General features: G+C 40.0%; 1 protein-coding gene across 3 annotated transcripts in view; it reads right to left on the bottom strand.

Annotated features, from left to right (window-relative positions):
• The window catches only part of RECK (reversion inducing cysteine rich protein with kazal motifs), a 50,810-nt gene extending 24,111 nt beyond the window's left edge, over positions 1-26,699 (bottom strand). Inside the window, exons 1-7 of one of the 3 annotated variants that reach the window (XM_064705115.1) lie at positions 26,558-26,699; positions 24,284-24,342; positions 20,206-20,280; positions 17,455-17,491; positions 10,379-10,464; positions 8,676-8,723; positions 7,570-7,611 (exon numbers count right to left, since the gene is read on the bottom strand). In XM_064705115.1, the coding sequence (XP_064561185.1) occupies positions 7,570-7,611; positions 8,676-8,723; positions 10,379-10,464; positions 17,455-17,491; positions 20,206-20,280; positions 24,284-24,342; positions 26,558-26,636 (426 nt within the window). In that variant the 5' untranslated portion in view covers positions 26,637-26,699. Of the gene's footprint in view, positions 1-718; positions 844-7,569; positions 7,612-8,675; positions 8,724-10,378; positions 10,465-17,454; positions 17,492-20,205; positions 20,281-24,283; positions 24,343-26,557 lie in introns of those variants that run through there. The other 2 variants (XM_064705116.1, XM_064705117.1) reach the window with 2 other exon arrangements.
• Positions 26,700-27,114: the final 415 nt, after the last annotated feature.

Here is a 27,114-nt window from a genome sequence, read left to right as displayed (position 1 = left end):
AGTGCTATAAGGTCTCCCAGGATCCTTTTATTCTCCAGACTTAACAACCCCAGCTCTCTCAGGGTGTCTTCATAGGAGACATCCTCCATCTCTCTTTGTGGCTCTCCTCTGCACTCATTCCAACACGTCCACATCTTTCCCATGCTGAAGATATAGCCCTGGATGCAGCACTCCAGGTGGGTCTCACCAGAGCAGAGTAGAGGGGCAGAATCCCCTCTCCCATGACTGCTGAACTCTTACCAAAAAAACCCCAGTCTTCCCCACGCTGAATAAGCAGATTTCCCGTTAAAAAAATTAGGTACTGCATATAAGCTGCCTGGAACGCTATGAAAAGATGAAGTCATGAGGTTGAAATTCCAAAATGCAGTTGCTTGTTATCAAATACTAAAATTCTATGATTGTGAGAAAAGAGAAATTTGAATTTAGAAATATCTAACCTCTACAATTTTCAGAACACCAGTTATAAAACCTGATCAAATACTTGATCAATATAGTGACAAAATATAATCCCCATCTTAATAAAATTCCTGATCTTCATTTCCCCTATCCCTATAATTAAACAAATTGGTATTTTACACAGAAGAGAGTATCTAGAGAAGAAACAGAAACACCATCAGACTGATCCCAAATCATGTGGGATTAAAGTCTTTCTTGAAAACAGGAAAACACTAGATTTGCTGCTACCTCTAGGACAAGGAAGAGAGCTCAAAATGCAGACCTAGTTCAAGCCCAGTAGTTCACCATTCTTCATCTATCTTAGTTACTGGTTATTCATTGCATTGCAGAGAAGTGGGTATCCAAATAATCCTGGGGCTATTTTTGTGCAGATCTGTACTGCTGCAAACAGATGAAAATACAAACATGTTGGGAATTATCTTAATTATTTTATTTTTCCTTTTGACTTAGATATTGTTTAGTGTGTAGGAATATGTTTTTAATTCGTATTGTCTACTTGCTTTCTTCTGAACACAAGATCTTAAACAGGACAGTCCCAATACTGTAATGAGCAGCATCAAATTCCTTCTATTAGAACTCAGAAATTAATTTAAACCTTGGGTAAGCCACGGCAGATGCGGCAACAAAAGGCCCTAAGAGAATAAACACATGTCTAACTTGGAAGTGTAACTAATTTTTCCACAAACAGCAACTATTTATAATTCTAGTGATCATAAATAAAGCACAGATCTATTGGTACACCTCACACAAAAATTGAAAAATCTGCCTTACATAAAACAAAGCCCTAGATTTCATAAAGTAGCAATTCAGACTTTTTTTTTCTATGCCAAAAACATCCCCTACAGTATTTTAGATCTTTTCTCCCAAAAGCATGGATACTGCATTATTTTTCTCAGATTCCAATGAATTTGCAGCAACATTCTTCATCCCAGCAGCACATTTTCATCTGATTAACTTTAGATGTTTCCTTCTTTCCTAAAGACAAACCAAATCCTGTTACACATCCATCTGTGCAACAAAGATGAGGGACAAGAGAATTAATGGAGAAAGAACACAGAGGTGGGGTCACCATCCTACATCTGTAAAGAGCAGATTTATACTGCTGCCTAAACAGTAATGCCATTTTTGTAGCACCATACATCCTTCACTGTAGATGCCAGGCAAAGACTACCAGAAAAGCCTTTTTTTGATGTGGCCACACAGTTTCCATGGGACCTGCCATATACAACAACACTGCCCCTAAACTGACTCTCCTCAGAAGCTGCTGAAATTTGACTTCTCCAGAGCCACCCTGCATGGAGCACTGGAAGGTGGCATATCACTGGCCAGGGGTCTCTGTACAAATCACAAACAGGACAGGATTGCTAAGGAACGTGTCTGGAGCTGTTGTATTTTCCAGCATCAGTCTCATTACACGGTTATGACAATGGGAAGATGCCACCAGCTCACATCCCAGACAGCAGACAAAGAACTTAATGTCCCAACTTACTTTAAAAGTTTTTTGACCAATCACACAAAGCAAAAGTATATTGGCAGTAGTTCTATCCAACCACTATAAGCACATGTACCTTCGGTTAAAACAATGCTTGCTTATTTCAAATAAAAGACCTGCTTGTAAGCCTTAAAACACAATGCACAGAGCTCCATTAGAAGCTTAGAACTTCCTACTATCTTGCTAGATATATTTTTCTGTAGCTTAGGGAGTTATTCTATCCAAGTGCTAATAGACAGGTCATTGTTCTATTTGTCTACTTTTCTACTTCTTATATAATTTTTCTGCTGACAAATCTTATGGCTACTGCTTAGCTGTAATCACAGTTCTGCTGTCTCTGAGGCCTGCCTTTTGCAGCTTTCCCAAAATCCTCTGATTTTATGGATTCCCATAGCGGCACACAAACCAGTCAGGCAGAATGAACACTGTAACTTTATTATTTAAGGCACTGGGACAGCACAGGCTGCTGGAAAGTCTAAAGTCTGTCTGCCATGGTTATACCAAGTACTTGATCATACTGTCAGCACAAACAAACTTAGAATCATACTCTAATGCTGCAATAAACTCAGATAAAAATTGTCATGTTATTCAGAAGTTGAATGATAAAAAAAAGTGATTCTAAAGCAATTAATGAATAATAGTGTCACTTGCCCTGCTCAAAGGACACAAAAGAAAGGAGAATGTTGAGAAGATTACGATATTTACTAATATTCCTCCTCTAAAGGGCTCAAATTGAGATAAAATTATCTTCTCACAGTGATTTCACAAATTCTATGATTTCACCAATTTTATACATGCAGGAAATCCTAACCTAGTAATAAATCTTCTGTCTGTATTTTGAAAATACATTTCCACAGACTGCTGAATCACTGTAATAATCCTCACATTTCTGTTAAGAGGAAGTGGTCTGGCTTCCCTTTTCCACCTTGTCCCTGTTCCCAGCTGTATAGTCTTGTGTATGCCTTTACACCACCACCTTGTCATGACCTGATCTTTCTCACTAATCCCTATGAAAACTCATTTTTGTCATCCCCTGGGATTTAAGTCAGTGATATCAACAGGTATGATACTATGTTAGAACACAATAGAAGAAGCATTTTTTAGACATCATCTTTTAGAAGGACCTGCCAGAGGCAGAGTAAGGCAAGGAAGGGGAGGGAATGCGTGTGGAAAAATGGCAGCTGAGTAAGGCAGGGGAAGAAATTCAGCTGCACTGAGTTGTTACAGCAATTCCCCATATTTCACAAAATTGTGTCTGTAGCCGCCACTAGAATGCTAGTTAAGGGTGCTGACTTTGTTTTTTGGGTAGGTCTGGCTAATGTTCAGTTTATATGTACGTATATACCCCTCAAACATGTGAGGGGTATAGCTACATAGATATGAGATAATCTTAAAAAAAAATTTCAAAATTAGTGTCTAATCATCTGTACATAAATAAAGTTAAGAGCATTAGACAGTCAGCCTGATTTGAATTACTAACTGCAGCTTCTTTTGAGAGCACAAGGTTCATATCCATGTCTACTTAATTAACATTCATATCTAAGATCACCAGCTTTTCTGCCCACTCAAGGTTTCTTCGGAATCTTTGAGTGAATTGGCAATGAAGAAAGACACAGAAAATAAAGCAAAAGGTAAAAGACAGATATAGGTAAGGAAAAACAAAACGAAACCAGACAATCAACACAGAAACCAAAGGAGGAAAAAAGTATGTTCTCTTTAAAGGAATGACTAAGTCATCAGGATTTGGGAAAATGATGCTACAAAGGCAATACTGTGTACACACACAGTCTGATACTCCATTTTTAACTTTTGTTGAATCTAAATTAAGCGAACAAAGATGGCAATATCAAAATTTCTAAACCACAAACACAATGATTTGTTTTACTTGTGCACAAGTCCCATCTTTCAGACTTCTCTTTTTTTTTTTCAAGCCAGGTGTTTCCAAGCCTGGTGATTAAAGCCAGTGAGAGTACAAGCAGAAGGAGTGAAAAGTGGCAGGCACACACCAGCACCACAACCACGTACACCTTCAAGTAAAGGCTCTCAAAGATTTCTTTTGGGTGTTATGGAAATTGGAAAAGGTGTTGAGGTTTATGCAGCAGAGAACATTTTTCAGTCTTCCCCACCAGACCCTCCCCTGAAGGAAGATTTTAGCCAGTACTGCAGGACCTAACTGGTTTCGCTCTTTTTGGAGCTCATCAGCTGCAGGTAACGGCTCAAAACCCCAAAATGCACACACCCCAACACAAACAGAGCAGAACATTTTGCTGAAGGAAGAAGTCCTCTGCATTGTGAGGCATGCTTTCACATTATAAGCACATTCTTTCTAAATGGCTGCCTCTTGTGTCTTGAACGAAAACCAACAGTGAAGCTGTTGTTTCACAATAGAAATTCAGAGTATTTTGCAAAATAAACCCACAAAAAAAGTACTTTCCTCTCTAAAAATTATAATGGGATCTATATTCTACTAACTTTGGCAGAAAAATAACTTCAGTACTATTATCCTGGGCAACCTAACTATGACAAATATTTGAATCTAGATCTTCCCCAATCAAGGCCATCTTAATTTATAAGTATTACCTAGAGTTAACAAATACAATAGTAAAATGCTTAACTCTGTGCAGTTAAGCACAGAAAAGAAAACCCTCTTGATCGCTCCTTGACTTCATTTAATCTTGCAATTTATTGAGAGAAAAGTTAGAAGCTAACAACATACTAAGGTTTAATGGAATCAGCTGAAGTGTCAAATGATGGTGAACATCTGTTAAAAACTTTAAAAACTTGCAGTAATAACAAGTAAGGTCAAGATTTTCCTCTATTATGTAAACCAGCAAAGAACTGAAAACACTTGCAGAGTGAGGTAGTATAAAATTTACTGGAACTCAAATTTTGGCAAGATCATTGGATGTTCTATCAACCTTCTTTGAACAGCAGAGAATAGAGACAAAAAGCACCAGCAGATGACAATAACATCATCTACGATGTGTAGTGTACGGTCAGAGTCCATCCTGAATTCATTAAGCTGTACTTCCAGAGGCCACACACAGCCCTGTGCCTTAAGAGTTCATTAAAACTGTTTAGGAACCTTTAGCTAAACAATGTCCTAAACAGTTCCTTGAGTTATCATCTGTTGTCTCGGAGTAATCCACACAAATAATTAGATAAGAGCTAAAAACTGATGACTGCATTTTTCAGCAGGGTAATTAATAGTCAGCATTCACTAAAATCTCAACAAAAAGCAGGATCATAAGACCCTAGAGGGAAAAAAAACAAATCAATACCATAGCAGAGTGAATACTTTCCAGAATCCCCATTACAGCACTTGAAGCTGCAGGCACTGCATTTTAAGTTGCTGTGTTTAAAAGCTGCAAAGTGAGATTAGGCTAGAGTGCTCAAATCTGTGATAGCAAAACTACCTTTAAACCACCCAGGAACACCAAGTGTTCACTACTGTGTATCAAAAGTAGTTGTAAGAGCATAGGCTAAATAAGTGGTGACATTTTCAGTTGCATTTCAACTGCTTGCGAGATGTCAATAGTGCTCAGCTGCAGTAAAGCTCTCAGTGCAAATTAACTAGAGAAGTTTATATGCCTTATTTGGAACACATAAAGTAAAAACTGGAGTTCTTAATATTCAGAGAGGTGATCTCACAATATGCAGTGCACAGACTCAAGAGCTGTAATCTACTGGAAACTTCGTCGCTACTCTTTCCATGCACAGAAGACAGAAAAGGGATCTTAAACACAGTAATAAAGCCTTTACAGATTATTTTAAGATTAATGAACTATTTTAAGCTGCTCCTCCAAGCATGTATTCCATGTGGTCTTTTAAAAAATGAACCCTCACTTTACACAAAAGTTTTAAAAATTCAAAAATCAGAAAATCCTACATACAACCCATACCATCTCCACTTCTTTCTTCTTCTTCCTTTGACTATTACCTACCTTCTTTTTAGAGGAAGATGAACAGGACAGCAGAAAGCTGGGAGAAGTAGTGAAAGATAAAAGAACTGAGGTGCACAGAACTAGAGGAAAAATGAAGACGACAAAAGGAGTATCTGAGAAGCAGAAGATGGAAAAAACGACTATTAGAATAAAACCTTCAGAAGAAGGCAAATAAAATACCTTTTGGTAACACTCAAAGATACTGGGCAAGGTGTGCATAATTTATTCATTTCTGTATGCAGTGCTACTTGAAAATAAAAATTGTTACAGGACATGCCATCTTCAAAGAACTGATAAATAATGAAGACCTTATTCAAACAAAATACTTTTCTAAAATGTGTAAAATCTCCACATTAAAATAAACATAAATATTTACAGTAAAATAATGCAGAAATATATGATCAGCAGAAAAAGCATCTTTGATTAATCTTGTGAAAGCTGGCACATCAGTGCTGAAGTGATTCTGCTACTGCATGACCTGAGTCTCCACTTGGTGACACCTTCTGCATGGTTTGGCTTTTTCACTGCTCTGAACCCTCTGCCCTACCCATAAAGATTTACCTCCTTCTTCACCCTCATTAACTTAGTGGGAGGCTGAAGGGTAAGTCACAAAGTTGCCTCTCTAATCTCAAAAGAATACAGAAGTGTACTATGCACAGTTCAGACTATTCTAAGCAGCTTGTGAAAATTCTCTGGGAAATCCTTATGTGGGTAAGCTAAGTAAGTTAAGAAGACTGGTAAGCTATGAGAGTGTTTACAAAATAGGGAATTATATTTTACATCCTTAATTCATATAGTTTTTACTTTTACATCATGTACTTTATTAAATGCCTCAGCAACAGAACTGAGAGCTGATTACCAAGCGCTATGATCCATACCGCAAACTACTTTTCTAATTGGATCCTCATTTTTACCTAAGTATGAATTCTTCAATGCAAAACCAAGCACAGTGTGTATGACATGGTATTTATGTGATTCACGTGCTATTTGTGACCTCATGTCACCTCTTTCAGTTTGAAGTAGCCATTCCTTCCCCAGTTCAGTGCTTCCCCAGCCAACTCCACAGAATGCAAAGTACAGTACAGGACACAGAAGCTACTCAGACACTACAGAGGGAGCAGGACTCATACACCAGAGTGGCAAGAACAGTGTTTTGGTTTTTTTTAAAGAGAAATAATGACAGGGCGTGGGAAACTGCAGGATCCCTCCAAAAGTTGTATTTGGAATCTTCAATCTTAGACATAACTTCCTTGAATTTAATTCAACCAATGAGCCTCCTAAGGATATTTTAAGTATTATTTTCCATGAGCACCTGTAAGCCTGTATACATATGAAAAATCATTGTCAAACAAAATTCTATCATAACTGAAGATCTAGCACATCAGATACTTAATTTCTGTCCCTGACACTATTTGGATCTAATACACCTAGTCCTCGTTAAAAAAGTTCTTTCCTTCTTCCCTCATCAGAAGACTGATACCTTCTACTATGATTTTTCTCCCTCTCCTTCTCTTTTAGTCTTGCACAGATAGCAAGCATTAAGGTTTTCTGTACAATAACAGCAAGATCACATCACTCCTGATTAAGAGTGAGAAGCCCATTTTTCAAAATTCCAGATAAAAACTGGAAAAGTAAATAAGATGACTATGACCATAAAGTCGTTCTTTATTCTCTTACCTTTCCTCTCCCGTTCTCCTTCAACCCATACTGGCCAACCTCCTACAGCAATGCAGAAATCCAGAAAAAAAGAAGGAAACAGACCAGCATAATAGAGGAGAAGCTTGCAGATGTTGACAGTATAGCATATCATAGCATGAAAGGAGACAGAACTACTTAAAATGAAAACACATTTTTTTAAGAGAACAAGCTTTCAACCCACACTAACTTCCACAGTAAAGAGTCTAGGAAAATACTCTGTAGATTGTTTAGGTAAAAGACAAACAGGAAAGTAAATTTCAAAAAAGTAATTCAATACTTCCTGGAAAAAAACCAGGAAAACTGCTCCACTTCTGCCCAAATCAAAAGAATGGAATATTGTCTGATATCCCAAACTGTTGATTATGAGCAGAACTGATGCAGGACTACCTAACTTAGGGCTGAAGGAAATTAGACTAAAGGGGGTGGGAGGAATCTGGCTTTTAATTAAGATGAGTATCAAAAGAAAAGCAGTCCTTAGTCCTTGCAGAATAGCATTTCCACACACTGTGTGAAAAAGAACATAGGTAAAGGCAGATTTCTGAAGATATCCTGATGATTAATTTTATGAGCAGAACAGTAAAAATAACTGCAAGCATCAATGGTTTCACTGATGTTACAAAAAATTATATGCTTGAAATTATTTATATTCAGATAGGATATTTAAGGCTGTTCTTTCTTGAGTTTATTTCATTAGGTCACTTTTAGGCGGACTCTCCCTGTCAAAGCTGAAAGGTTTCTGACAGATTGAATAATCACAAAGAATGCTGACTTTGATCAAATCTCCTATGAAATAAACTTTTTGGGAATCCAATTTGACAGTTGTGACTTTTTCATTTAAATTAAGGTATATGCAAGACTAAAAAATCCAAAACTTTTTTACAGATTGTGACTATACTTTTATAAAAACTGCAGAGAGATAATTTACATTCATATGAAAATGAGCACACTCAGACACACAGCTCTAAAAAGACTGAACTTTCCCTCTTCTACAAGATGTTTTGACAGGACTTATAAAATTGATATAAAAGTTGATTGATATAAAAGTTGATGTTTTTTCAGATATATTCAGACACATAAAAACATACCTCGTATTCCTTCCTGCAGACCTTTAAAACATCATTTTTTGCAGAAGCCTGAAAGACAGATAAATTTCTCCATTTGTAGTAGAAAATTATAAAATCATGTTGCAAAATAAAGACTGTTCTACTTTTAAATTAACTGCAATAACAATGGATTAATGATCTATTAAAATGTTCCTTTAAGAACCTAAAGAATCCATGTAAAGCTTTAAGAAAAAAAAAGCAGACACCATGACTTGTTAATATGACATTTAATGAAAACCCAAACCCTCATATTTCTGCACCAAGTTAGTTGAAAGCACACAAAGCAACTTAGGTTTTGTGAAAGGTTTGCCACATTGCAGAATACAGGAAGCATTTAAGAAATGGAAGTGCTTGAGCATAAAGATCTCCCCATTTTCCCTGCTGTTTCATCACTTGTGTGTCACTTTCAACTCTCCTCTCTCATGTGTGTTCATTTCTATGGTTCCTGTTGTCAAACTGAGTAGCAGAGATTCTTCCTGCAAACTACAGATGCCTTTGTTCTATACAAAATCTTGTGCTCCCTTTTCATATGGCAGATATTCCAAACTATAGTAACTACTAATATGTTACTTCCCACTCCAGTAATTTAAAACATTTGGGTAAAGTCTGTCCTTGGACCTATTATATCAACACCTTCAAAATGACTCCAAAATCCCCTCAAGTTTTAAGGATCAAAATTAAAATCCAAATATTTATCATTATCCCTAATATTTGGCAGGTATTTAGATTTTAGTATAAATTTAAAAAAAAAACAGAAATGTTTTAATCAAAGTACAAAATATAGCCAAGATTCTGAAACAACAGTCTGCAATCAAACAGTACAACATCTTATTTAGAGAATAATGAGAAATGATGTAACAATCATAAGATTAAATTAATAGAATTTAATAAGACTGGAATAAACAGAAATGTCTTTATCAGGTCTGGAGACACTTAAGCATTAGGACATATTTGAAAACATGGCTTAAAAATGCATTTGCGAATAAACACACATCTTATTTTCTGAAGATCAAAAGTATCCAGCTTGTTTACTCACTCATCTTTCTCTCACACTACTCTGTACTCACTGCTCATCTCTTGCCACATAGTTTAAACCCTGTGCTTTTGGGTGAAAGTAGAATTTTTTTGTTATGACAGCAGTTTGCTGTAGGCTGCTTGGTCAAGATTAAGACTACATAGGCAACATTCACAAATATGAATATTAAGTACATCTGTGCTCCACAAATGAATTACAAGGATGATGATAAACACAAATATGCTCCTAGATTTTGAAGATGTTTTTAAAGCCACAAACACATATTTAGGAGAAAAAAGTCACTAAATGCTTCACAGATTTTTAATAAAGAGGTCATTGCTAAATTTACAAATTATGCTTAAAACTGTTACTTGACAAAAGCAGTGGCTCTATTAACACCAAAAAGCCCCCTTTTCTTCCATATAAACAAAAACCTCTTTGAAGAGGCACAAAAATCTGTTTGGGGCTGTAACCACAATGTTGTATCACTAAACATGACACTACCAAAAAAAAGAGCTTAGGAGCAGCCACGCGTTGCCTTTTGGTCAATGTTATTTTAAAGTAACAACTTTTATGTAGAAACTGTGACAAGAGGTCAGGATTAAGTTTAGCACAAGCAAAGAGAGCTGCAGAACCAGCCTGGATTCAGTCAGTAGGGTGAAAGCCTTACCTGCTTACACGCTTGCCGACACTCCACGGCAATAGCCAGCTCACAGCATCCTAAACCAACCCACCCATCAGACTTCTTCAAAACTCCTTGGGAAATAAGATAGCAGACTTATTAGAGTAGAAAGAGAAACTATGCCATCATTTTCCTTCCCTCTACTTTTCAGATTTGATAATCCTGTTCTCATTCAAGAAGCCTATATACAAATTACATTTTATTGGAATTCCAAACCAAGTTCGAGCAAAAACCACAAGTCTGCGTTTTCATAAATGTTGAAACCAGCAATTAATGAAGTACCTTCCACACACTGAGGATAAAGAGGCTTTATGTAAACTGCATTATACGTTCAATGGAAATGTTAGATTTTGATAGCCTATCTAATCTGAAATATAAACCAACAAAAAATATCAGGAAAAAAATCTCATTACAGCATCATCTCTTACAGATACACCCTGCTGTTTTTTTCAATAGCACGTCTCTACCAACTCTGCCAATGCAAAAAACATTCCGTGTTCCTTCTCTAAACTTCCTGTGGTGCTTTTGGTCTGGATGGAGTTAAATCTCTTCAGCTGAGCTGGCAAGGGGCTATGTTTTGGACTTCTGACTAAAACAGCATCGATAACACCGGGATGTTTTAGCTACTGCAAATGCAGGCAGCACCCTGGCCTTCTCTGTTTTTCATAGGGACTCACAAATAAGCTGACAGTGCACAAGAGGTCAGGAGGGGACACTGCCAGGACAGCTGACTCCAGCTAACAGTCCATACCACATGGCACCATGCTCAGCCATAAAAGTTGGGGGTTGAGGATGGCAGGGGCCGCCCCTGCTTGGGGACTGGCTGGGTATCAGTTGGTTGGTGGTAAGCAACTATTTTCTTTTGCTTCACTCATTTTTCTTGGGTTTGGGTTTTTTCCTCCTTTCCTTCTTGTTTTTCCTTCCATTTTTAAAATGGACACTGCCTTTATCCCAACCCATGGGTTTTCTCACTGCTGCCTCTGATTCTCCCCTCTTTCCCAGAGATGGGAGAATGAGCAAACACTGGGGTGGTAATGAGCAGCCTGCTGGGGCTAATCCACAACACTTCCTCTGTCATTTATCTCCCCAGCAACATGGTTCCATAGCCAGAACTATTGCCAATAGAAGTTTCCCATCTTCCTGTCTCCCTTAATCCATTTATTTCAGTCTTCGCATGATCATAATTTCTTACCACAAGGTTACATAGAAATACGGTAAGAAGCAAATTGTTGCCATAAGTTGTTTCATCCTCTTAATTTAATAATAAATACAGATTTTCCAATGTTTTCTAAACACCAGAAATAAAATAAAAGAATGCATTTTTATATCTATTCTCTAACCTTAAAGAAATAAAGGGAAGGTTTGATGTATGCAGCTGCCCAGCAGCTGTGACGGACTTGTTACATTCTTTATTTTAGGACAGGAGGTAGAATTATTTAACTCAAATGAACCACTCATTTTTGTTACAAATATTTAAAAAACTAAAGCAGTACTTTACTACATACATAAATTATATTCTTTATGTAGAAATCAAAAAGCAGAAGTATCAACAACCTAATTTAAAAAAATGCTGTTAAGCCCAGTGGAAGTGCCTATTTAGAAGAGCCACATGGGATGTCCAGTTTTAAAAAGGGGAAGTGAAAGTGCTAGGTGTAAGATCTTAAATTTAAATGCCACGAAAACACTTGGAAAAAAGTGTTGGAAAAAGTAAGAAAAAATAATTGCAATTAATGGAAAACAATGGCCAACTGGTACTTATAATGAAGAAAACTGCCTTTTAAACACACTTGATCATCTTTACAAACACAGGTGGCATACAAAGTCTTGCCAGCATCTGTCTTTCATGACATTCCAATGAGTAAATTAAGAAAATGTGCTAATGGCAAATTTATAAAGGAGGAGCAAAATCTGCGCAAAGCAAAATAAACACATTCCCTGTAGAAATTAAAATACATATAACAGTTACTAAAATACAAATTAAAAGCTTAATGCCTGACACAAGTAAGGTAGCACCATTGCTCAGCAAGTGGAGGGAGTAGAGGGGCAAAGGCGCACTACAGCTTCTGGTTGTAGCCTGTATTCTGTCAGTTTGACCATCTGAATGGTTCAGACCCTCTGCAGGCCAATGATCCATAGGTCTTTCCTCAAGAGGACTCGAAATCCTCTTGACATCTATTCAGAGCATTGCCTCAGCTTTCCAATTCACACTAGTCCAAAGCAGCTGTGAAGGTCACTAACAACTGCAAGTATAGCTCACCTTTCACTGCCACAATTGGGGTGCAGAATTCATTTTTGCAAGGTTAAGCACCTTTTTGACAGTGTCAAAGAGATCGCTGTACTGCACACATCAGTAGCTTGCAATCAGTGTTCAAGAATCTGGAATTTAGGTTTCACACACATGTACGGTAAATTGCCAAATCAACCACTCACTGTACTCTGCTTTAGGCATAAAATAACACATCAGTCACTTCTGCATAAATTCCTGTGTGGGGATTCCTTTCAATCAGAACAGTAATGTTTGGTAGAATGTTTATTAGTAGGATTGATAATGTAAGGCATAAGCAATCTAAAAAAACATCAAAGAAACATCATGTGCAATATGAAAAAAGATTTCCAGAAATTTCTGCTGCAATAACTAGCTGTGTCCAGGAGAAACACATGGTAAATACAGCTGGACAGCTTCAGAAGCAGTGTCACCAAGGAGCAGTCACCAGTGAGTAATCAGGCATCCACAGTTTTTGCAATACAGGGCCTGTGGTTTCAAACATACTGGAACTAAACGGTAATAAAAGAATGAAACGAGCTACAAATACACACCAAATTAAGAAGGCTAATAATTTTTAGCTGTTGTTAATGTTTTCTTGGCAAGTGGCTCTCTCTCCAGGTTATACCCAACCAGCAGAGAAGCTTGTGAATAAACTGATGTCACACTCTCAAGAAACACTGAACTTCAATCTTAATACAGTAACTTGTAAATTAATTTTGTTGTCAAGGTAGTTACCTGCATTTCTAGATGAAAACATACCTCCAGTGCAAGGTCATTTGACTGGAGCCCACAGTTACGATCATTCATCCTATTCATCTGTACCATACAGATTGCTGAGCCATAACACATCATGTATTTGCCTAACACAAACTCCCAGCCTGCCCTCATACGTTCCAGCTCCAGTCATTTTACAGTGGCCCTTTGCTGAACTTGCTCTAGTGTGTTCATCGTTTCCCTGTCCCAAATGCCCAGAACTGGACACAGTATCCCTGATGTGGTCTCACCAATGCTGAGTAGAGGGGAAGGATCAGCACCCTTCATCCGCTGGCAACACTGATGCAGTCTGGATGCCGTTGGTCTTCTTTGTTACAAGGGCACATTGCTGGATCACGTTCCACTTGCTGGTCACCAGGATTCCCAGGTACCTTTCTAACAAGCTGCTTTTCAGCTGGCCAGGCCTCCTGTGTGCAGTGGAGCTTGGGGCCTTTGCCAGGTGCAGGACTTTGCATTTCCTTTTCTGTAATTTCATGAGGTTCCTGTCTGCCTATACCTTTGGTTAATCAACATCCCTGTGAATGGCAGCACAACCATCTAGTCTAGCAACCTCTCCTTTCACTTTTGCATCACTGGCGAATACACTGACAGTGAACTCTGCCCCATCATCAATGAAGATGTTAAAGAGGACTAGACCCAGCATCAACCCTCAGGATACGGGCCTACAGCTTCCCTCTGTGACGCTGATCAAACCTTATGACACAGCACTGCTCACTTACTCAACACACACTTCATCAGTTTGACCATAATCAAGTCATGAAAAATAGTGACAAAATCCTTACTGAAGCTGAGATAGATAACAGGCACTGCTTTCCCCTCATCTAAAAAGGCAGTCATCATAGAGCGTCATCAGGTTGGTTAAGCACTGTTTACCCTTCATATATCCATGCTGACTATAGAGTATCATGTCTTTGTTCTCGATGTGTCTGGGAATTGTTTGCAGGAAGATCTGCTCTATTATCTTCCTGGGTTTGAGGTAAAACTGTCCAAGCCTAGAGTTCCTCAGGTCCTCCCTGCCCTTTCTAGAGGCAGGAGCGAAGTTGCTTTCTTCCCTTCTTCTCCAAAGTCCGCATTATCTCCTCCCAATACCCAACCCTATCCTCCTCCATCAAACACAAGTATTCCTTGCTCTGGACTTTATGACTGATCAGGGACCTGGCAATCCTGCAGGTTCATCTTACCAGTAAAGACTGAGGCAAAGAAGACCACAGGCTATTTAGTGTCATTTGTCACCAGGTTTCTGGCCTCATTCAGCAGCAGGCTCTCATTTTCTTCAGTCTTCCTTTTCTGCTGATGTAGCTCAAGAAGCTTTCTGGCTGCCAAGCACATTATTCAACACAATCAACTCCTGATAGGCTTTGGCTTTTCTAATCCCACCATGCATTAAGTGGAGCTTGGATAAGGTGATCCTTGAAAGTCAAGCAGCTCTCTTGGACCCTCCTTTTCTCCAGTTCCACGGCCCATGGGATTCTTCCAAGTAGACTGCCTGTGCCCTCATGTGCTTTCTCTTCTAAAGGTACCAGGGTGATTAAAGGTGCCCATAAACACCAGGCATGTGACCACAAGATTTCTTCCAGCTGCACAAAGAAGGCCTCATTTGCCACTTCAGCCTGATGAGGCAGTGTGCAGCAGACACCCACATCATCACCTGTGCTGGGCTCTCTGTACAGTGCACTCCAGTGCCCACAGGCTGTTCTCAGCTGGCTCACCAGCCATTCCAACAGAGCTCCATGCAATCCAGTCAACACTCTCACATAAAGGGCAACTCCTGCTTCTCATCTTCCTGTACCTGTCCCTCACAGCACACCTGCTGTGGGAGCTTTCCTGCTGTGCCTCTGTGACTCCCAACAGGACAGAAGCTTGGTAATTGCACACAGGTTTCTAACCAGTAAGACAGAAAGTTTGTTTACAAGCACTGGAATCAACAGCTTGCCTCCAAGGCCTGGTGGGGGGACAGGAGGGAGAGGGGGAGTCTGAGCAGATGCTGTAAAACTGTTACAGCCTCCTCTTCGCACACTCCCACTTTTCCAAATATAGCATTTTAATTTCAAAGCATTTTAATTTTGTAATTTCAAAGTCTTTTAGAAATTACACGATACAATGGACTAGTTAAGCCTGATTTCATCTATTTTTGATCTCTCCTTTAAACATTACAGCCCTATGTTGTGATTTATGCTTTAACTTTCTATGCTGGATCAGCATTAATTGACTTTTGGTGAAGAGGGAAAGAGTCAGCCACGGAAGTGATTGTCTCTGAGGAGCAGCTAGCAGCTTCCTCCATGCCAGGAACAGCCAGTGGCTGGCTGGCTCTGAGAACTGGCACACTGCTAAGCCAGTTAGACAGGCCAGTAATGTCTCTATGACAACATATTTAAGAAAGAAGAAGAAACCATGGGAAGCTCTCTTTCTGCCCTTGGAGGGATGGTCGGTGCTGCGGCTGAGCCCCTTCCTGGCAGGGCCAGGCTGGGCCCGTTCTGGCTGCTGGGATCCTGCCGGGGCATCCCAGTGACAAGAGCACCTGTGGGGCCTGGACTGCGTGACCAACAGCGAGAGCACAGCAAGCAATTCCCTGATGCAAAGCCTGGACAATATCAACTTTTCAGCGCTGCAGAACTCTACAGAATCTTTTCAAATTGTCAGAACTTGAGAACAAACAAACCTATGAACACCAACTCTCTCCGAGTGAGGAAAAAAGAAAAGAAGAAGACAGGTGAGGAGAACAACATGGCGGCAGTAATGTCACTACAAAGAAAGGGAGAGGAGGAAGTGCTCCAAGCGTCTGAGCTGAGATTCCTCTGCCAGCTCTGATGAGGACTATAATACAAGAAACTGTTTCCCGGTGACTCATGAAATGCATGGGGGGATGCAGCATCCACTCTCAGCCCATGAGGAAAAGGCCCTCAAGCTGAAGCATGTGGATGCTGAGAAGCTGTGATCTGCTGAGAGGCTTGAACAGAGAGAGAGAGAGCCCTTGCCTCTAGAGATAGAAGAAGACGACCTTGCTTTTATACTCTAGAATGGCTTATCCTTTAAAACTGCACTCCATAAACTAAATGGCCCCCAAAAAGCAGTTGTGGGAAGATGCAAACCGTGAGAGGGACTTTATGTTGCAAGCAGGTTCTGGGCAGATTATTAGCCATGAAAATTAAAACCATATTGGAAAAGTTCACAGAGAACTGCTTCCTATAGGAAAGACCCCATGGCACAGCAGAAGAGACTCCTTTCACTAAGTGAACAGAAGAAAGATCTTAAAAAGTGGCAAACTGACTAAAAATCCCATATTTTGTCTCCCTGCACTGTCGGTGGGAAGAAAAAAAGGCTGGAGTGGGGAGGAAAGGTGTTCTAAAGGTTTATTTTAGTTCTCATTATCCTCTTTAATTCTGTTAATAATTTCTTTTTCTTTATACCTCTTAAAGTTTTGTGCCTGCTTTGCCCCTAAAGTGTTTTCTCCTAATCCTTATCTCACTCCATGAGTTTTCTTCCCTGCCTCTGCTTAACTACAGCAGAGGAAAATGAATAAATTATTTCTCATAGGTGAACTGGCATTTGGCCAGCTTCAACCTGTCACACTTTCTAAATCCATCTGTGTACCAAGCAGTTTGGTTCATAATCTGAGCCTCTGCACTTAAATTGCTTGCCTAATTCTTACTATCTCCCTGTGTTACCCAGTTTTTGCTCAAATTATGCTGCACCTAGAGTAAAGTCATAATTATCAACCGCTTTATAGATCAGGTTAAGGTGTCACAAAATCAAAAAACCATGCTGATATTTCCCTGATTTATCACAGAAGAACATGTTTAATTATACAAACATATTAAATATTTTTTAACTAGGAGAAGAAAACTATTAATAAAATGCACAGGTAACTCATTATATACTAGAGGAAACTTAACAACACGCAGTTCAGATGCACAATGGAAGTTAAATTATCATGAAATCAATAGGTGCAGGTGGCAGACACAATTTCAAAACACACAGAGGGTGAAAAAGCAACATGATTCAATAGTCAAAAGGTATTTCTTACCTGGCAAAGAAGAATTTATACAACCCCACACTTCTCTCTGAAAAGTAAAAATGCAATTAAGCAAAAGCATGTCTAGAGAATAAGAGTTTATAGCAGACTCAAACCAGCAATTTCAGCATTTTTTCACTTTTTAAAATATCTGATTGGAAGAATTCTTATATTTAAATATATTTTAAAGAAGTGCTCTGATAGAAGCTGAGTACCACTTCCATCCATGACAGGACTGCTATGCACAGACTCCGGAATCAAAAGCAGCATTTTTGCAGGGGCATAACATAATGCAGTTATTTGAAATACACAAGCTAGTCAACTCTGTCCATCAATGTTCACAGAACTAAACTGCAACTTAAACAAAGAACAAGATTTGTCTAGGACTAAGACCTGTGGAGAAGCTTACTGTCCTAGCATTCCTTTCCACCAGCTTAAAAATACCCTAAACATACAGAAAATAAATTTTAAAAAGTGCTTCAATCACGCTGACACAACAAACTGTATTGTCACACAGTGACACATCCATCCATCCATCTATCTATCTATCTATCTATCTATCTATCTATCTATCTATCTATCTATCTATCTATTTCTCATCACAGGAACTGATGACTTTCCAAAGTTGCAATGGATCTGTATTTAATGATTTAACACTGTCCTCCTCTGTATCTGTAGAGGTTTTCTACCTAGACAAGAGCCAAAGCAAGATCAAACGAAGATGGTAAAGAGCTGCTACTTCTGCAAGTTCCATCCCTTTGATTCAGTTGACTTCCTTTATTTCATGAGGAGGTTAATGGTTGGACTCAATGATCTTTAGGGTCTTTTCCAACCTAAATGCATCTATGATTCAAAGAAAAACTGTCTTGTGTTGACAGTTACTTTTTAAATTAATACCAGGCAATATCACATTCCTTGAAGGAACACACACAACACAATGTCTGTAACCAGTGCTCAATATTGACCATCTGATTAAATCAAAACTCATCTGTTAATTAGTGAAATGGCACCAGAACACCTGTCTAACAAGAGAAGAGATATCTGAGAGCAGCAAATAAAGTATTGAGTTAAATGGTTAACTATTTCATGCATCTAGATATTACCCATTCAGTGATATTAATTTAAGGTCCACACTGGACAACTGACTTGTCACTTATAAAGATAATTGGGAGTTATAAAAATCATTGAGTCATTTTCCCCCTTTCAGATAATCTCCAATCCTGTCTTATCAGAAGCACTTCTCTACTATACAGATAAGATACTACTTGTCTTATCAGGGAATGAAAGATAAAGAAAACCAGTACCAAACCAAATGCTACTCATCACTTCAACAAGTTTTCACGACAGGTTTTACTCATACTAGGAGCTGTCTATAACCTTCTGAGACCTTAGAGCTATTGACCCATAGAAACAAAAAACTGAATGAACTTTGACACACAGAAGGAAAGGATCCATAAGCGAACACAATCTTGTGAAATTGCTAATTAAATGTTATTCCCAGATTTATTACTCTTACTCACTGCTCACTTGAGCTGAGCATGTTTTAGGTTTGCTGCAAACAGTATTGATACTGTTCAAAAGTAACAGAAATTACCAGAAGAAAGTAGGCTTTTCTGACTGCAAAAGGATGCCAAGAGATAAGACTCTAAAATTTACAATCTGAATGACCACACTTATCTATTCCCTGATTGGATCATCCTTAGAAGAGGAAGTGGGTTACACTCTTTTTTTTTAGTTAAACTAAAGAATGTTACTGACATGACAGAACTTTCAGGAAACCATCATCTTACTTATCCAATAAAAGCATTACTTCAGTGTCCTGAGTTGACGATATGATGCTTTTATCCCCAATTGTCTCATTCTGTTATGCTGAATAATAAGTTTTGCATCTTTAAGACTTGTTGCAGAGAGTGAAGGGGGGAGAGAAGTGCACAGCTTATTTTTTCCAGACACTGCTCTCACTTCTCCACATTCCTGCTCCTGGACTGTGTTGTCTGCGGATGGACAGACAGCAAGACAGAGCTCTCCTTGGCTTTTTGTTAGTTTTAGCTAGCTGAAGCAAAGAAGTTTCCTGGACTGTGGTTTTTTCCATTTTCTTTAGGCCTCTTGAAACCTGCTCTGGGCTGAACACTCACCAGAGCACTGACAGCTGCACCTGTGGCCCACCCGGGCCAGGCCTGGCCTGTGACATTCCCAGCACCAGAGGGGCTGACCAGAGACTGAGTGAGCTGAGCTGCAACCCGGGGATGGGGTTTTCTCAGTTTCTCATCTCTTTTGGAGCAGCAAAGAGTTTTATTGTTTAGTATTGCTTAGGTTTTGTTGTATAATAAACAGTTTTTTTCCACTTTTCTCCAAAGAAGTATATTCTCCCAGACTGGTTAGAGAGAAGGGCTGATTGAATTTGCTTTCCTACCAGAGCCCCTTTGGAGATTCTCTCCCAAATTTGCTCTAAGCCAAGACATTCAGTTTCTGAGGTAAGGCCATTAACAATTTGGTGCAGCTATCAAGGCCTTCTTGTCTCTGCCCAAGACTTCATGGCTTTGTGCCATACGCATGTTGGAACGTATGATCTAATTTAAGTCACTACCATTAACATCCAAGTGACAACCACACAAGTTTTTACAACACAGATAAGACTTTCATTGCATTTTATAGCTTATGCATGCTACCTTACTGCAAGTAAAGTAATTTATGATGGCTTTAGAAAAAAATCCTACTTTGAGGTTCAAACCTCATATGAAGAGCTTTTCTAAGAAGCCTTACCATTGATTCTGGACAATACTCAGGTGCTCGCTGCAGTAAGTGCTTCAAACGGGAGTCACTCTTAGAAGACAAAATCTGTTGGAAACAAAACACACCTTAAAACAGTGAATGTTCTGCACATCAAATACTTATTTCAATTTATTTCACTGTTTTTAGTTTTTCTCATATCTACTCTTTGACAACTTTGCCTAACAGTTAGTATGAACAGAATTCAAATATAGGATTTCTTTTTATATATTTGCAGTTTTTCAAATATGTTTTACTTTTTATAGAGATACAATCTTTTCTATTTAGAAGAGAATGAGAATTTCCTCCACAAACATTTCAATCAAAAAGTTTCTACTGAATGTGGAAGGGCAATGTTAATGAGAGGATTTCTGCTGCATGTATCAAAATACTATACAACTCTATTTTCTTAATTAATATTCTGCTACATGTTACATGACCTACTCTATTTTCTTAATTAACATTCTGCTACATGTTACATGACCTCAAGCAATTAAACTTCAAAAACCCCCTGAAACATAATTTCTGTAGAAAAAGGTAGAACAAAACCAAGACTAGTTAAAGAGACAATCAAAACTAACAGGGGAATGCATAGTACCCACAGGTAAACTGAAACCCGAGAAGCTCGCTAGACTGAGGATGCTGTTCCTTTAGCAGCCTAATAAAGTTTTACTAATAAATTAAAACAAGAAACTGGTCAACAAGAAGAATGGAAACAGACCTATTAATGTGTGATATGAAACTGGAAATGACATAACTGAAACAGATGAATTTCAGAAGCAAAAGTACATTACAGTTCTAGTCTAAATTTGTTCTATTCTAACATGATAAACTTATTGAAAGAAAATCAAGAGAACAATAGCATTTGTTTCAGAAACAAGAGCAAAAAAAGAACTGCATTAGTATTTTAACTCTTCTGAGGTCATGGAATAATAAAATAATTCAGGCTGGAAGGGATCTCAGCAGATCATTTATTTCAGACTTGTGCTCAACGAAGGGTAAACTACAAGACTAGACCATGGTGTCCATCTGCTTATTCTTCCCATCTGTCCAGGTCCCTCAGGGTGACAGTCCTAGCATTAAGATTACCAACACTTTGAGCTTCACATGGCCTGAAAACTCAATGAGAGTCACCTCGTCCAGGCTGTTAACAAGGATGTTAAACAGGAGAGGTGCCAGGGCAGACTCCTTTGGTATTCCATTTCTTATTAGCCTACAAGCAAAGTAGGACCCACTAACCTCTATCTCTGAGCCTCGTTTTACAACTTTTTTTTTACTCATCTAATTGTCCATTCCTCAAACCCATATGATCCTAAAATGGATACAAAAACATTGAGGGAATTAATGTTTAAAAATTTGCTACAGACAACACAAATTACATCCATGCCTTTCCCCTCATTCAGAAATCCAGCCTTATTACCAAACCAGGTTGGCCAGGAATGATTTACTGACATTAAATCACACGCCTCCTTCAGCAATAGCTTTACATTTTTTTTCCTTCTTCAGCCTTTAACTACTGCCATAAAATGTCTTGTTGCCCTTGACCTTCTCTATGAGTCCAATTCCACCTGAGCTTTGTCTTTTCCTATATAACCTTACTTGCCTTGGCAAAAGGTCTAAATTCTTCTTATAAAACATCTCCCTGCTTCTACACTATCTATACCATATCTTTTCTGCACGAAAGGTTGTTGGTAACTTCTCTGTTTATCTGAATCAGATTCTTGGAACATTAAGGTGTTTTCCTGGGAGCAGGGACAGACAGTCCTTATGCTTAGAGAAGGCTATGGATAGAGTCCTCTGGAATGGTATACAATGAATGCTGCCAGGAAACTTATCACTAATGAAACTTAGCAGAAATAAGATTAGGGAAAAAAAGTCTATTGAAAAAAAGAGGGGCCCACTAATTCCTTGCCCTGGTATCTGACATGCCAAATCAAATAATCATGAAAAGGAGATGATACTAAAGCTAAGAGTAGAGTAATACTTATTAATAATGCAAAATAATTAGGTGTTTGAACCATGTTAGTTGACAAACAAACCTGTAATCCACATTCTCTTTTTCAAAAGTCTCACAGTAGCCAATTTACTGGTTAGTAGAATTCCTTACCCTTAATCAAGCCTCCTTCCTTAACTGGCAGGATCCAGGGCAACTCCACTGGGTGTCCTGGATCCACCCCAGTCCCTGGGCTCCCAGGCAAGGCCTCCCTCAATACTATGGCCGGTGTCCATATAGATTTGCAGGCAATGGGTAACAGTCTGAGGGTCAAAAAAACCTTGTGATTCCTGCAACATCCTAGATCTGAGTCCCTGAAAACCAAATCACCTTAGCCAGAAAGTCTCCAGTGCAGGTGAGTGCCTCCTTGCCCTGCAGAAGGCAGTGTTTCTCCTGGTGGTATTGCTTACAATCTGCTGGTTAAGCCAAGATGGCTCCTCGACAAATCACTCCTCCTCATCTGCTCTAAGGCCCCAAATCTAATCTGCAAGTGCATATACAAAAACAGGCATGAAATTTCTTCCTCCTGTCAGCTGCACAAAATAGTTAAGTTACAGAAGATGAGAACCAGTAAAATAACAGCAGACAGCTCCTTCAGTTGCACCGCATCAAAGGATCACACGGAAAATGATGCCACTAGCCTGATGTGAGGTAGCTAAGCCAGATCCTTAGAGCATACTTTGGGAGGCACCAGTCCTTCTTCAGACTTTTACCAGACGTCTCACTACTAAGATTCTGGATATGCTGATTATCTGAGTGGAGAGAGATGATCCAGATGAGGCCAGATCAGAGTGTCTTACAAAACCCACAGAAAACTATGTAGTAATTAGAACCAGTATAGCAGAATTGGGATGGAATTTGACAGTAAAAAGCTGGAGGCCTTTCATGAAGAGCCAACTGGAATTCACATGATAAGCTGGAAACTTCAAATCAATGCAACACAAGAAAGAAATGGGCAGATAATTCCAAATGCCATATCAATGCAGCTTGTAAATTCACCATTTTTTTTTTTAATATACAGGAATGGATCTCTTTCTCTTATATCCAAGTTAGAACACAATTTTTAAGACTGAGTGTCACACTTTTTTTTTTTTAATAATGCCATGTAGTTTTGCTTACCTGTATTAAAAGAGAGAAAATTATGCTGGAAGGGCTGCAAGAATTTTTATAGAAATTGAGAGATGATCTTATGCAAAGACACTGTAAGACTTTTCCTTGTTTGGCCTAACAATATGAAAGCTGAAAGAAGATTTGGCTCTAATCTCTAGATATATCAGGGAGGGAAAAGTGCAATTTAAAGTGAAAGTTTTGATAGTACAATCAGAGATAAACATACATTTCATCATAACCAGGTTTATTACTCAAACAGCCCCAAAATAAGCAATGAAAACAAGAAAAGAGGGCAGGTATGATCTAAGAACACAACTTTAACATAAAAACTGTGTTGACATTGATGTAAGTTTTACTGATGTAAAATTCTTACATAGATGAATAACTGCAACCACACACACAAAGCTGTATTAATTACTACCCACAGGTACAAATCTAAACATAAGTTAAGGAAAAATACTTTTCTGTTTTGAATTCAGAACAAACATTATGAAACAAAGTGTTATGAACAAAGTAAGTGAGCAGATTTTTGCTGCACTCACAAAGCCATATATCATAACGAGATGCTTAGTGGACAAACAAGAACCTGAAGGAAGAAAGAATAATATCAGCATCTTGTTCTTCAGTTTGAACTCCCCATAACTTGGAGACACATAAGATTCATAAATTCTGTAAAATAGCTTCAGACCTCTCACTTCCCAAAATGTGCTTATCACTTCTTGACCAAACTGTGGCCTCAGGTTGGTATTCCTATTTCTCCTCAACTTCAGCAGAACCCATTTTTCACTACAAAAGGAAAGCGGACTATGGCTCTAAAATTTCCAAGTTCTCATTTTGATACCATTACATCTCACAATTCACCCATAGCCTCCAGACAGAGGATCATTACCTCACAAACTTAATGTTGCTACATCATTGTCTAAAGGCACAATTTCAAGTCTGATGGAGTTAAATTTAAAACAAACTTACCTGTTCACAGACATCACGGCACATTAAATTGTCCTTTGCATGGTAACAACAAGACAAGCCTATGGAAGAGCAGCAAGAGGGAAAAAGATATTTAAAAGATTTGAAATACTTAACCATCACTTCTGAACACAAGTACACACTTGATGTTCTATCAGGACAATTTTCTGCCCCACAGATGACGATGGGAAACGTTCCTCCCCAAAAGGCAAAAAATGAACAAGTTTTGTTCTGAAAATGATGAAGATCCTTACAATAAGTTTCACAGTTACCCCTGAACACTCACCGTCATCAAAATGAGATCTCACTCCCTTTCTGCCTGTAGTAATATTTCTGCTACTTAATTTGCACTAGCTTGGCACATGGCAAATTCCTTCATGAGACAATTCAATTTATTAACTCAGGGGAAACTTAGAAAAGAATAAATATGAAAAAATGAACAAAAACCCATCAAAAATCTCTGCAGAGAATATGTGCCTTTGTAAAATGAATCATCTCACAGAATCTGAAAAGTGCAAGAAATCAGTCAGGAACAGGTGGTGAAGAAAATCAGACCAGGGGTCTCTTTTCACATAGCTGTTCACTGAATTCTCTTCTAAAAACCTGGGAACAAAACTGCAAATTGTTTCACTAGATGGATGATTAAGACTGGATGGAAGTCATAGAGGAAACACAGATATGAACATATCAAGAGTTTAAAAAAACCCCAACAAACAACTGAAGCACTGAGAAGTCATGAAAGATCAAACATCAAAGCAGCATTTTTAGCATTATACTCTGCTGTGCTTTGTACCCCCTACCATTCAAATATTTTGCTCATTCATAGTTAAGCTTGGCAAATGTAAAATGAATTAAACAGTGCCTTAATATCCATTTTCATCCTCACTTTCCTGTTTTTGGACCAGTGTTTTAGAGGACAGAGGTGTCCTTCAAAACTTTATTTCCACTCACATCTTTACACACAGGATCATTTAATGATTACAGACTTCTGCTGAGATGCATCTGAACTATCTATCACACTGGCACAACAACAACAACAACAACAAAAAAAGTCTTTTTCACAACACTTTACCAAACAGATTTTGACTGAACCATCAAGAAGGAACTTGGGCATGAATTCCTTGCAATATTAGTAGGTTTATCAAAGGAAAGCTGGGCCAGAGTACGTCCTATTTCATTCCACTAGCTTTTTGCTGTCTCCCTCCTAGAACTAAGCCTCACTGGAAAGCAAAACTACAGACCAACAATGAAATGCCCATAAATGCCTTAGTGACTGCAGTCTTCTGCTTTAAAGTATTAGGTGTTTTGAGGTTTCCATTCCTATGACAACAATGTCATTTATGTATTAAAAGGTGTTTTCCAATATCCATCTTAAGCTGCTTTCTTTTGCCACCGCTCTTTTTTGGTCCTGCCAGGAAGTTACAGACACACAGATTCCTAGAATGGCTTGGGTTGGAAGAGACCTTAAAGATCAGCTAGCTCTAAGCCTTTCCACTAGACCAGACTTCTTAGAGCCCCATAAAGCCTGGTTGGAACATATCCAGAAACAGGGCATCCATCCTCTGGGAAACCTGGACATGACTGGAATTCTGGGCGGCAAGCACACATTGCCAAGACATCTGCAATGTGGGGAGCTATTTTACCACTAGCCTTCTCTTTATTAAACGTCTTGCACACACTTTTTAAAACACTCGAGACCTTGTTCGATATTCCTCTTCTACTGAAAACAAGGAATGGGAGCCCCGGAACACACAATCTGTTCTGGCACTGCATATGGAAACCCAGGCGTCAGGTTTTACCCATCTGGATCATTTCAAGCCACAGTCCTGGGAATTCACCCGCAGGCAGCGTGACACCGAAGGCGCACATCGCGGCCCAGCCGCACGGAACCCGCGCGGGCAGACGAGGAGGTCTGTGCCCGTCACGCTGCCGGCGGGATGCCGGAGATCCGGCCGCTGAGCAGCTGTGGAAGTGCCCCTCCCCGGCTCCGCTCCCGGCCGCAGGGATTCCGGCAGGCGCGCTCACTCCCCGGGGAGCCGGTGCAGGCACCAGCCCGGACCGGCATCAGGACGGCGCCGCCGCCGCTTCCCGGGCGCGGAGCAGGTGCGGGGCGGCGTCCCCCCACTTGCCCGTCTCCCGCATCTCGCCCCGACAGCGGCCCGACAGGAGAGTCCCGCGGCGCCGCATCCCCGCGGGCGACGCCGCCCCTGCGCCATGTTGTAGAGAGGGACCCGCGGAGCCGCCTCCCCCACTCCCTCTCTCGCGGTCGCTACTCACCGGCCGCCGCGGGGCACAGCAGCGGGGCCGCCGCCAGGCACAGCAGGGCCCAGGGCCACCGAGCGGCCGCCGCCGCCATGGTCGGGTGTCGAACCCACGCCGACCCGACCCCACCCCGCCCCGCGCCCCCCGGCCGCCGCACGGACAGACAGACGGACGGAGGGAGGGGTGGATGGAGGGATGGGCGGGATCTGCCGCCGGCAGCGCCCCCTCCCGCCAGCCCCCATTGGCTGAGCCGCCCCGCCAGTCCCCGCCCCGCCCGGCCGCCGCGGACATTCCAGCGGGAGCCGAGCGCGGGGGGTGCGCTGGGGCTGCTCCTTCTCCTCCTCCTCCTCCTCCTCCTCCTCCTCCTCCTCCTCCTCCTCCTCCTCCTCCTCCTCCTCCTCCTCCTCGGCCCGCCACCTGGCTGGCCGCAGGCGCCCGTTCTGTGCTGCCAGAGCCGCAGGCATCCCACAGCCTTCATTCCCCTTCATTCCATGGAGCGGCAGGGCCGTGCCCGGAGGGAGGACTCGGGCTCGGTCTGAAAAGAGGACTAAGGAGAGGAGAAGAGGGCACAG

The sequence above is a fragment of the Zonotrichia leucophrys genome, chromosome 2 (assembly GCF_028769735.1).
Source record: "Zonotrichia leucophrys gambelii isolate GWCS_2022_RI chromosome 2, RI_Zleu_2.0, whole genome shotgun sequence".
Classification (NCBI taxonomy): Eukaryota; Metazoa; Chordata; class Aves; order Passeriformes; family Passerellidae; genus Zonotrichia; species Zonotrichia leucophrys.
Note: the sequence above shows the minus strand (reverse complement) of the source record. Positions and strands in the feature narration are given on the sequence as shown.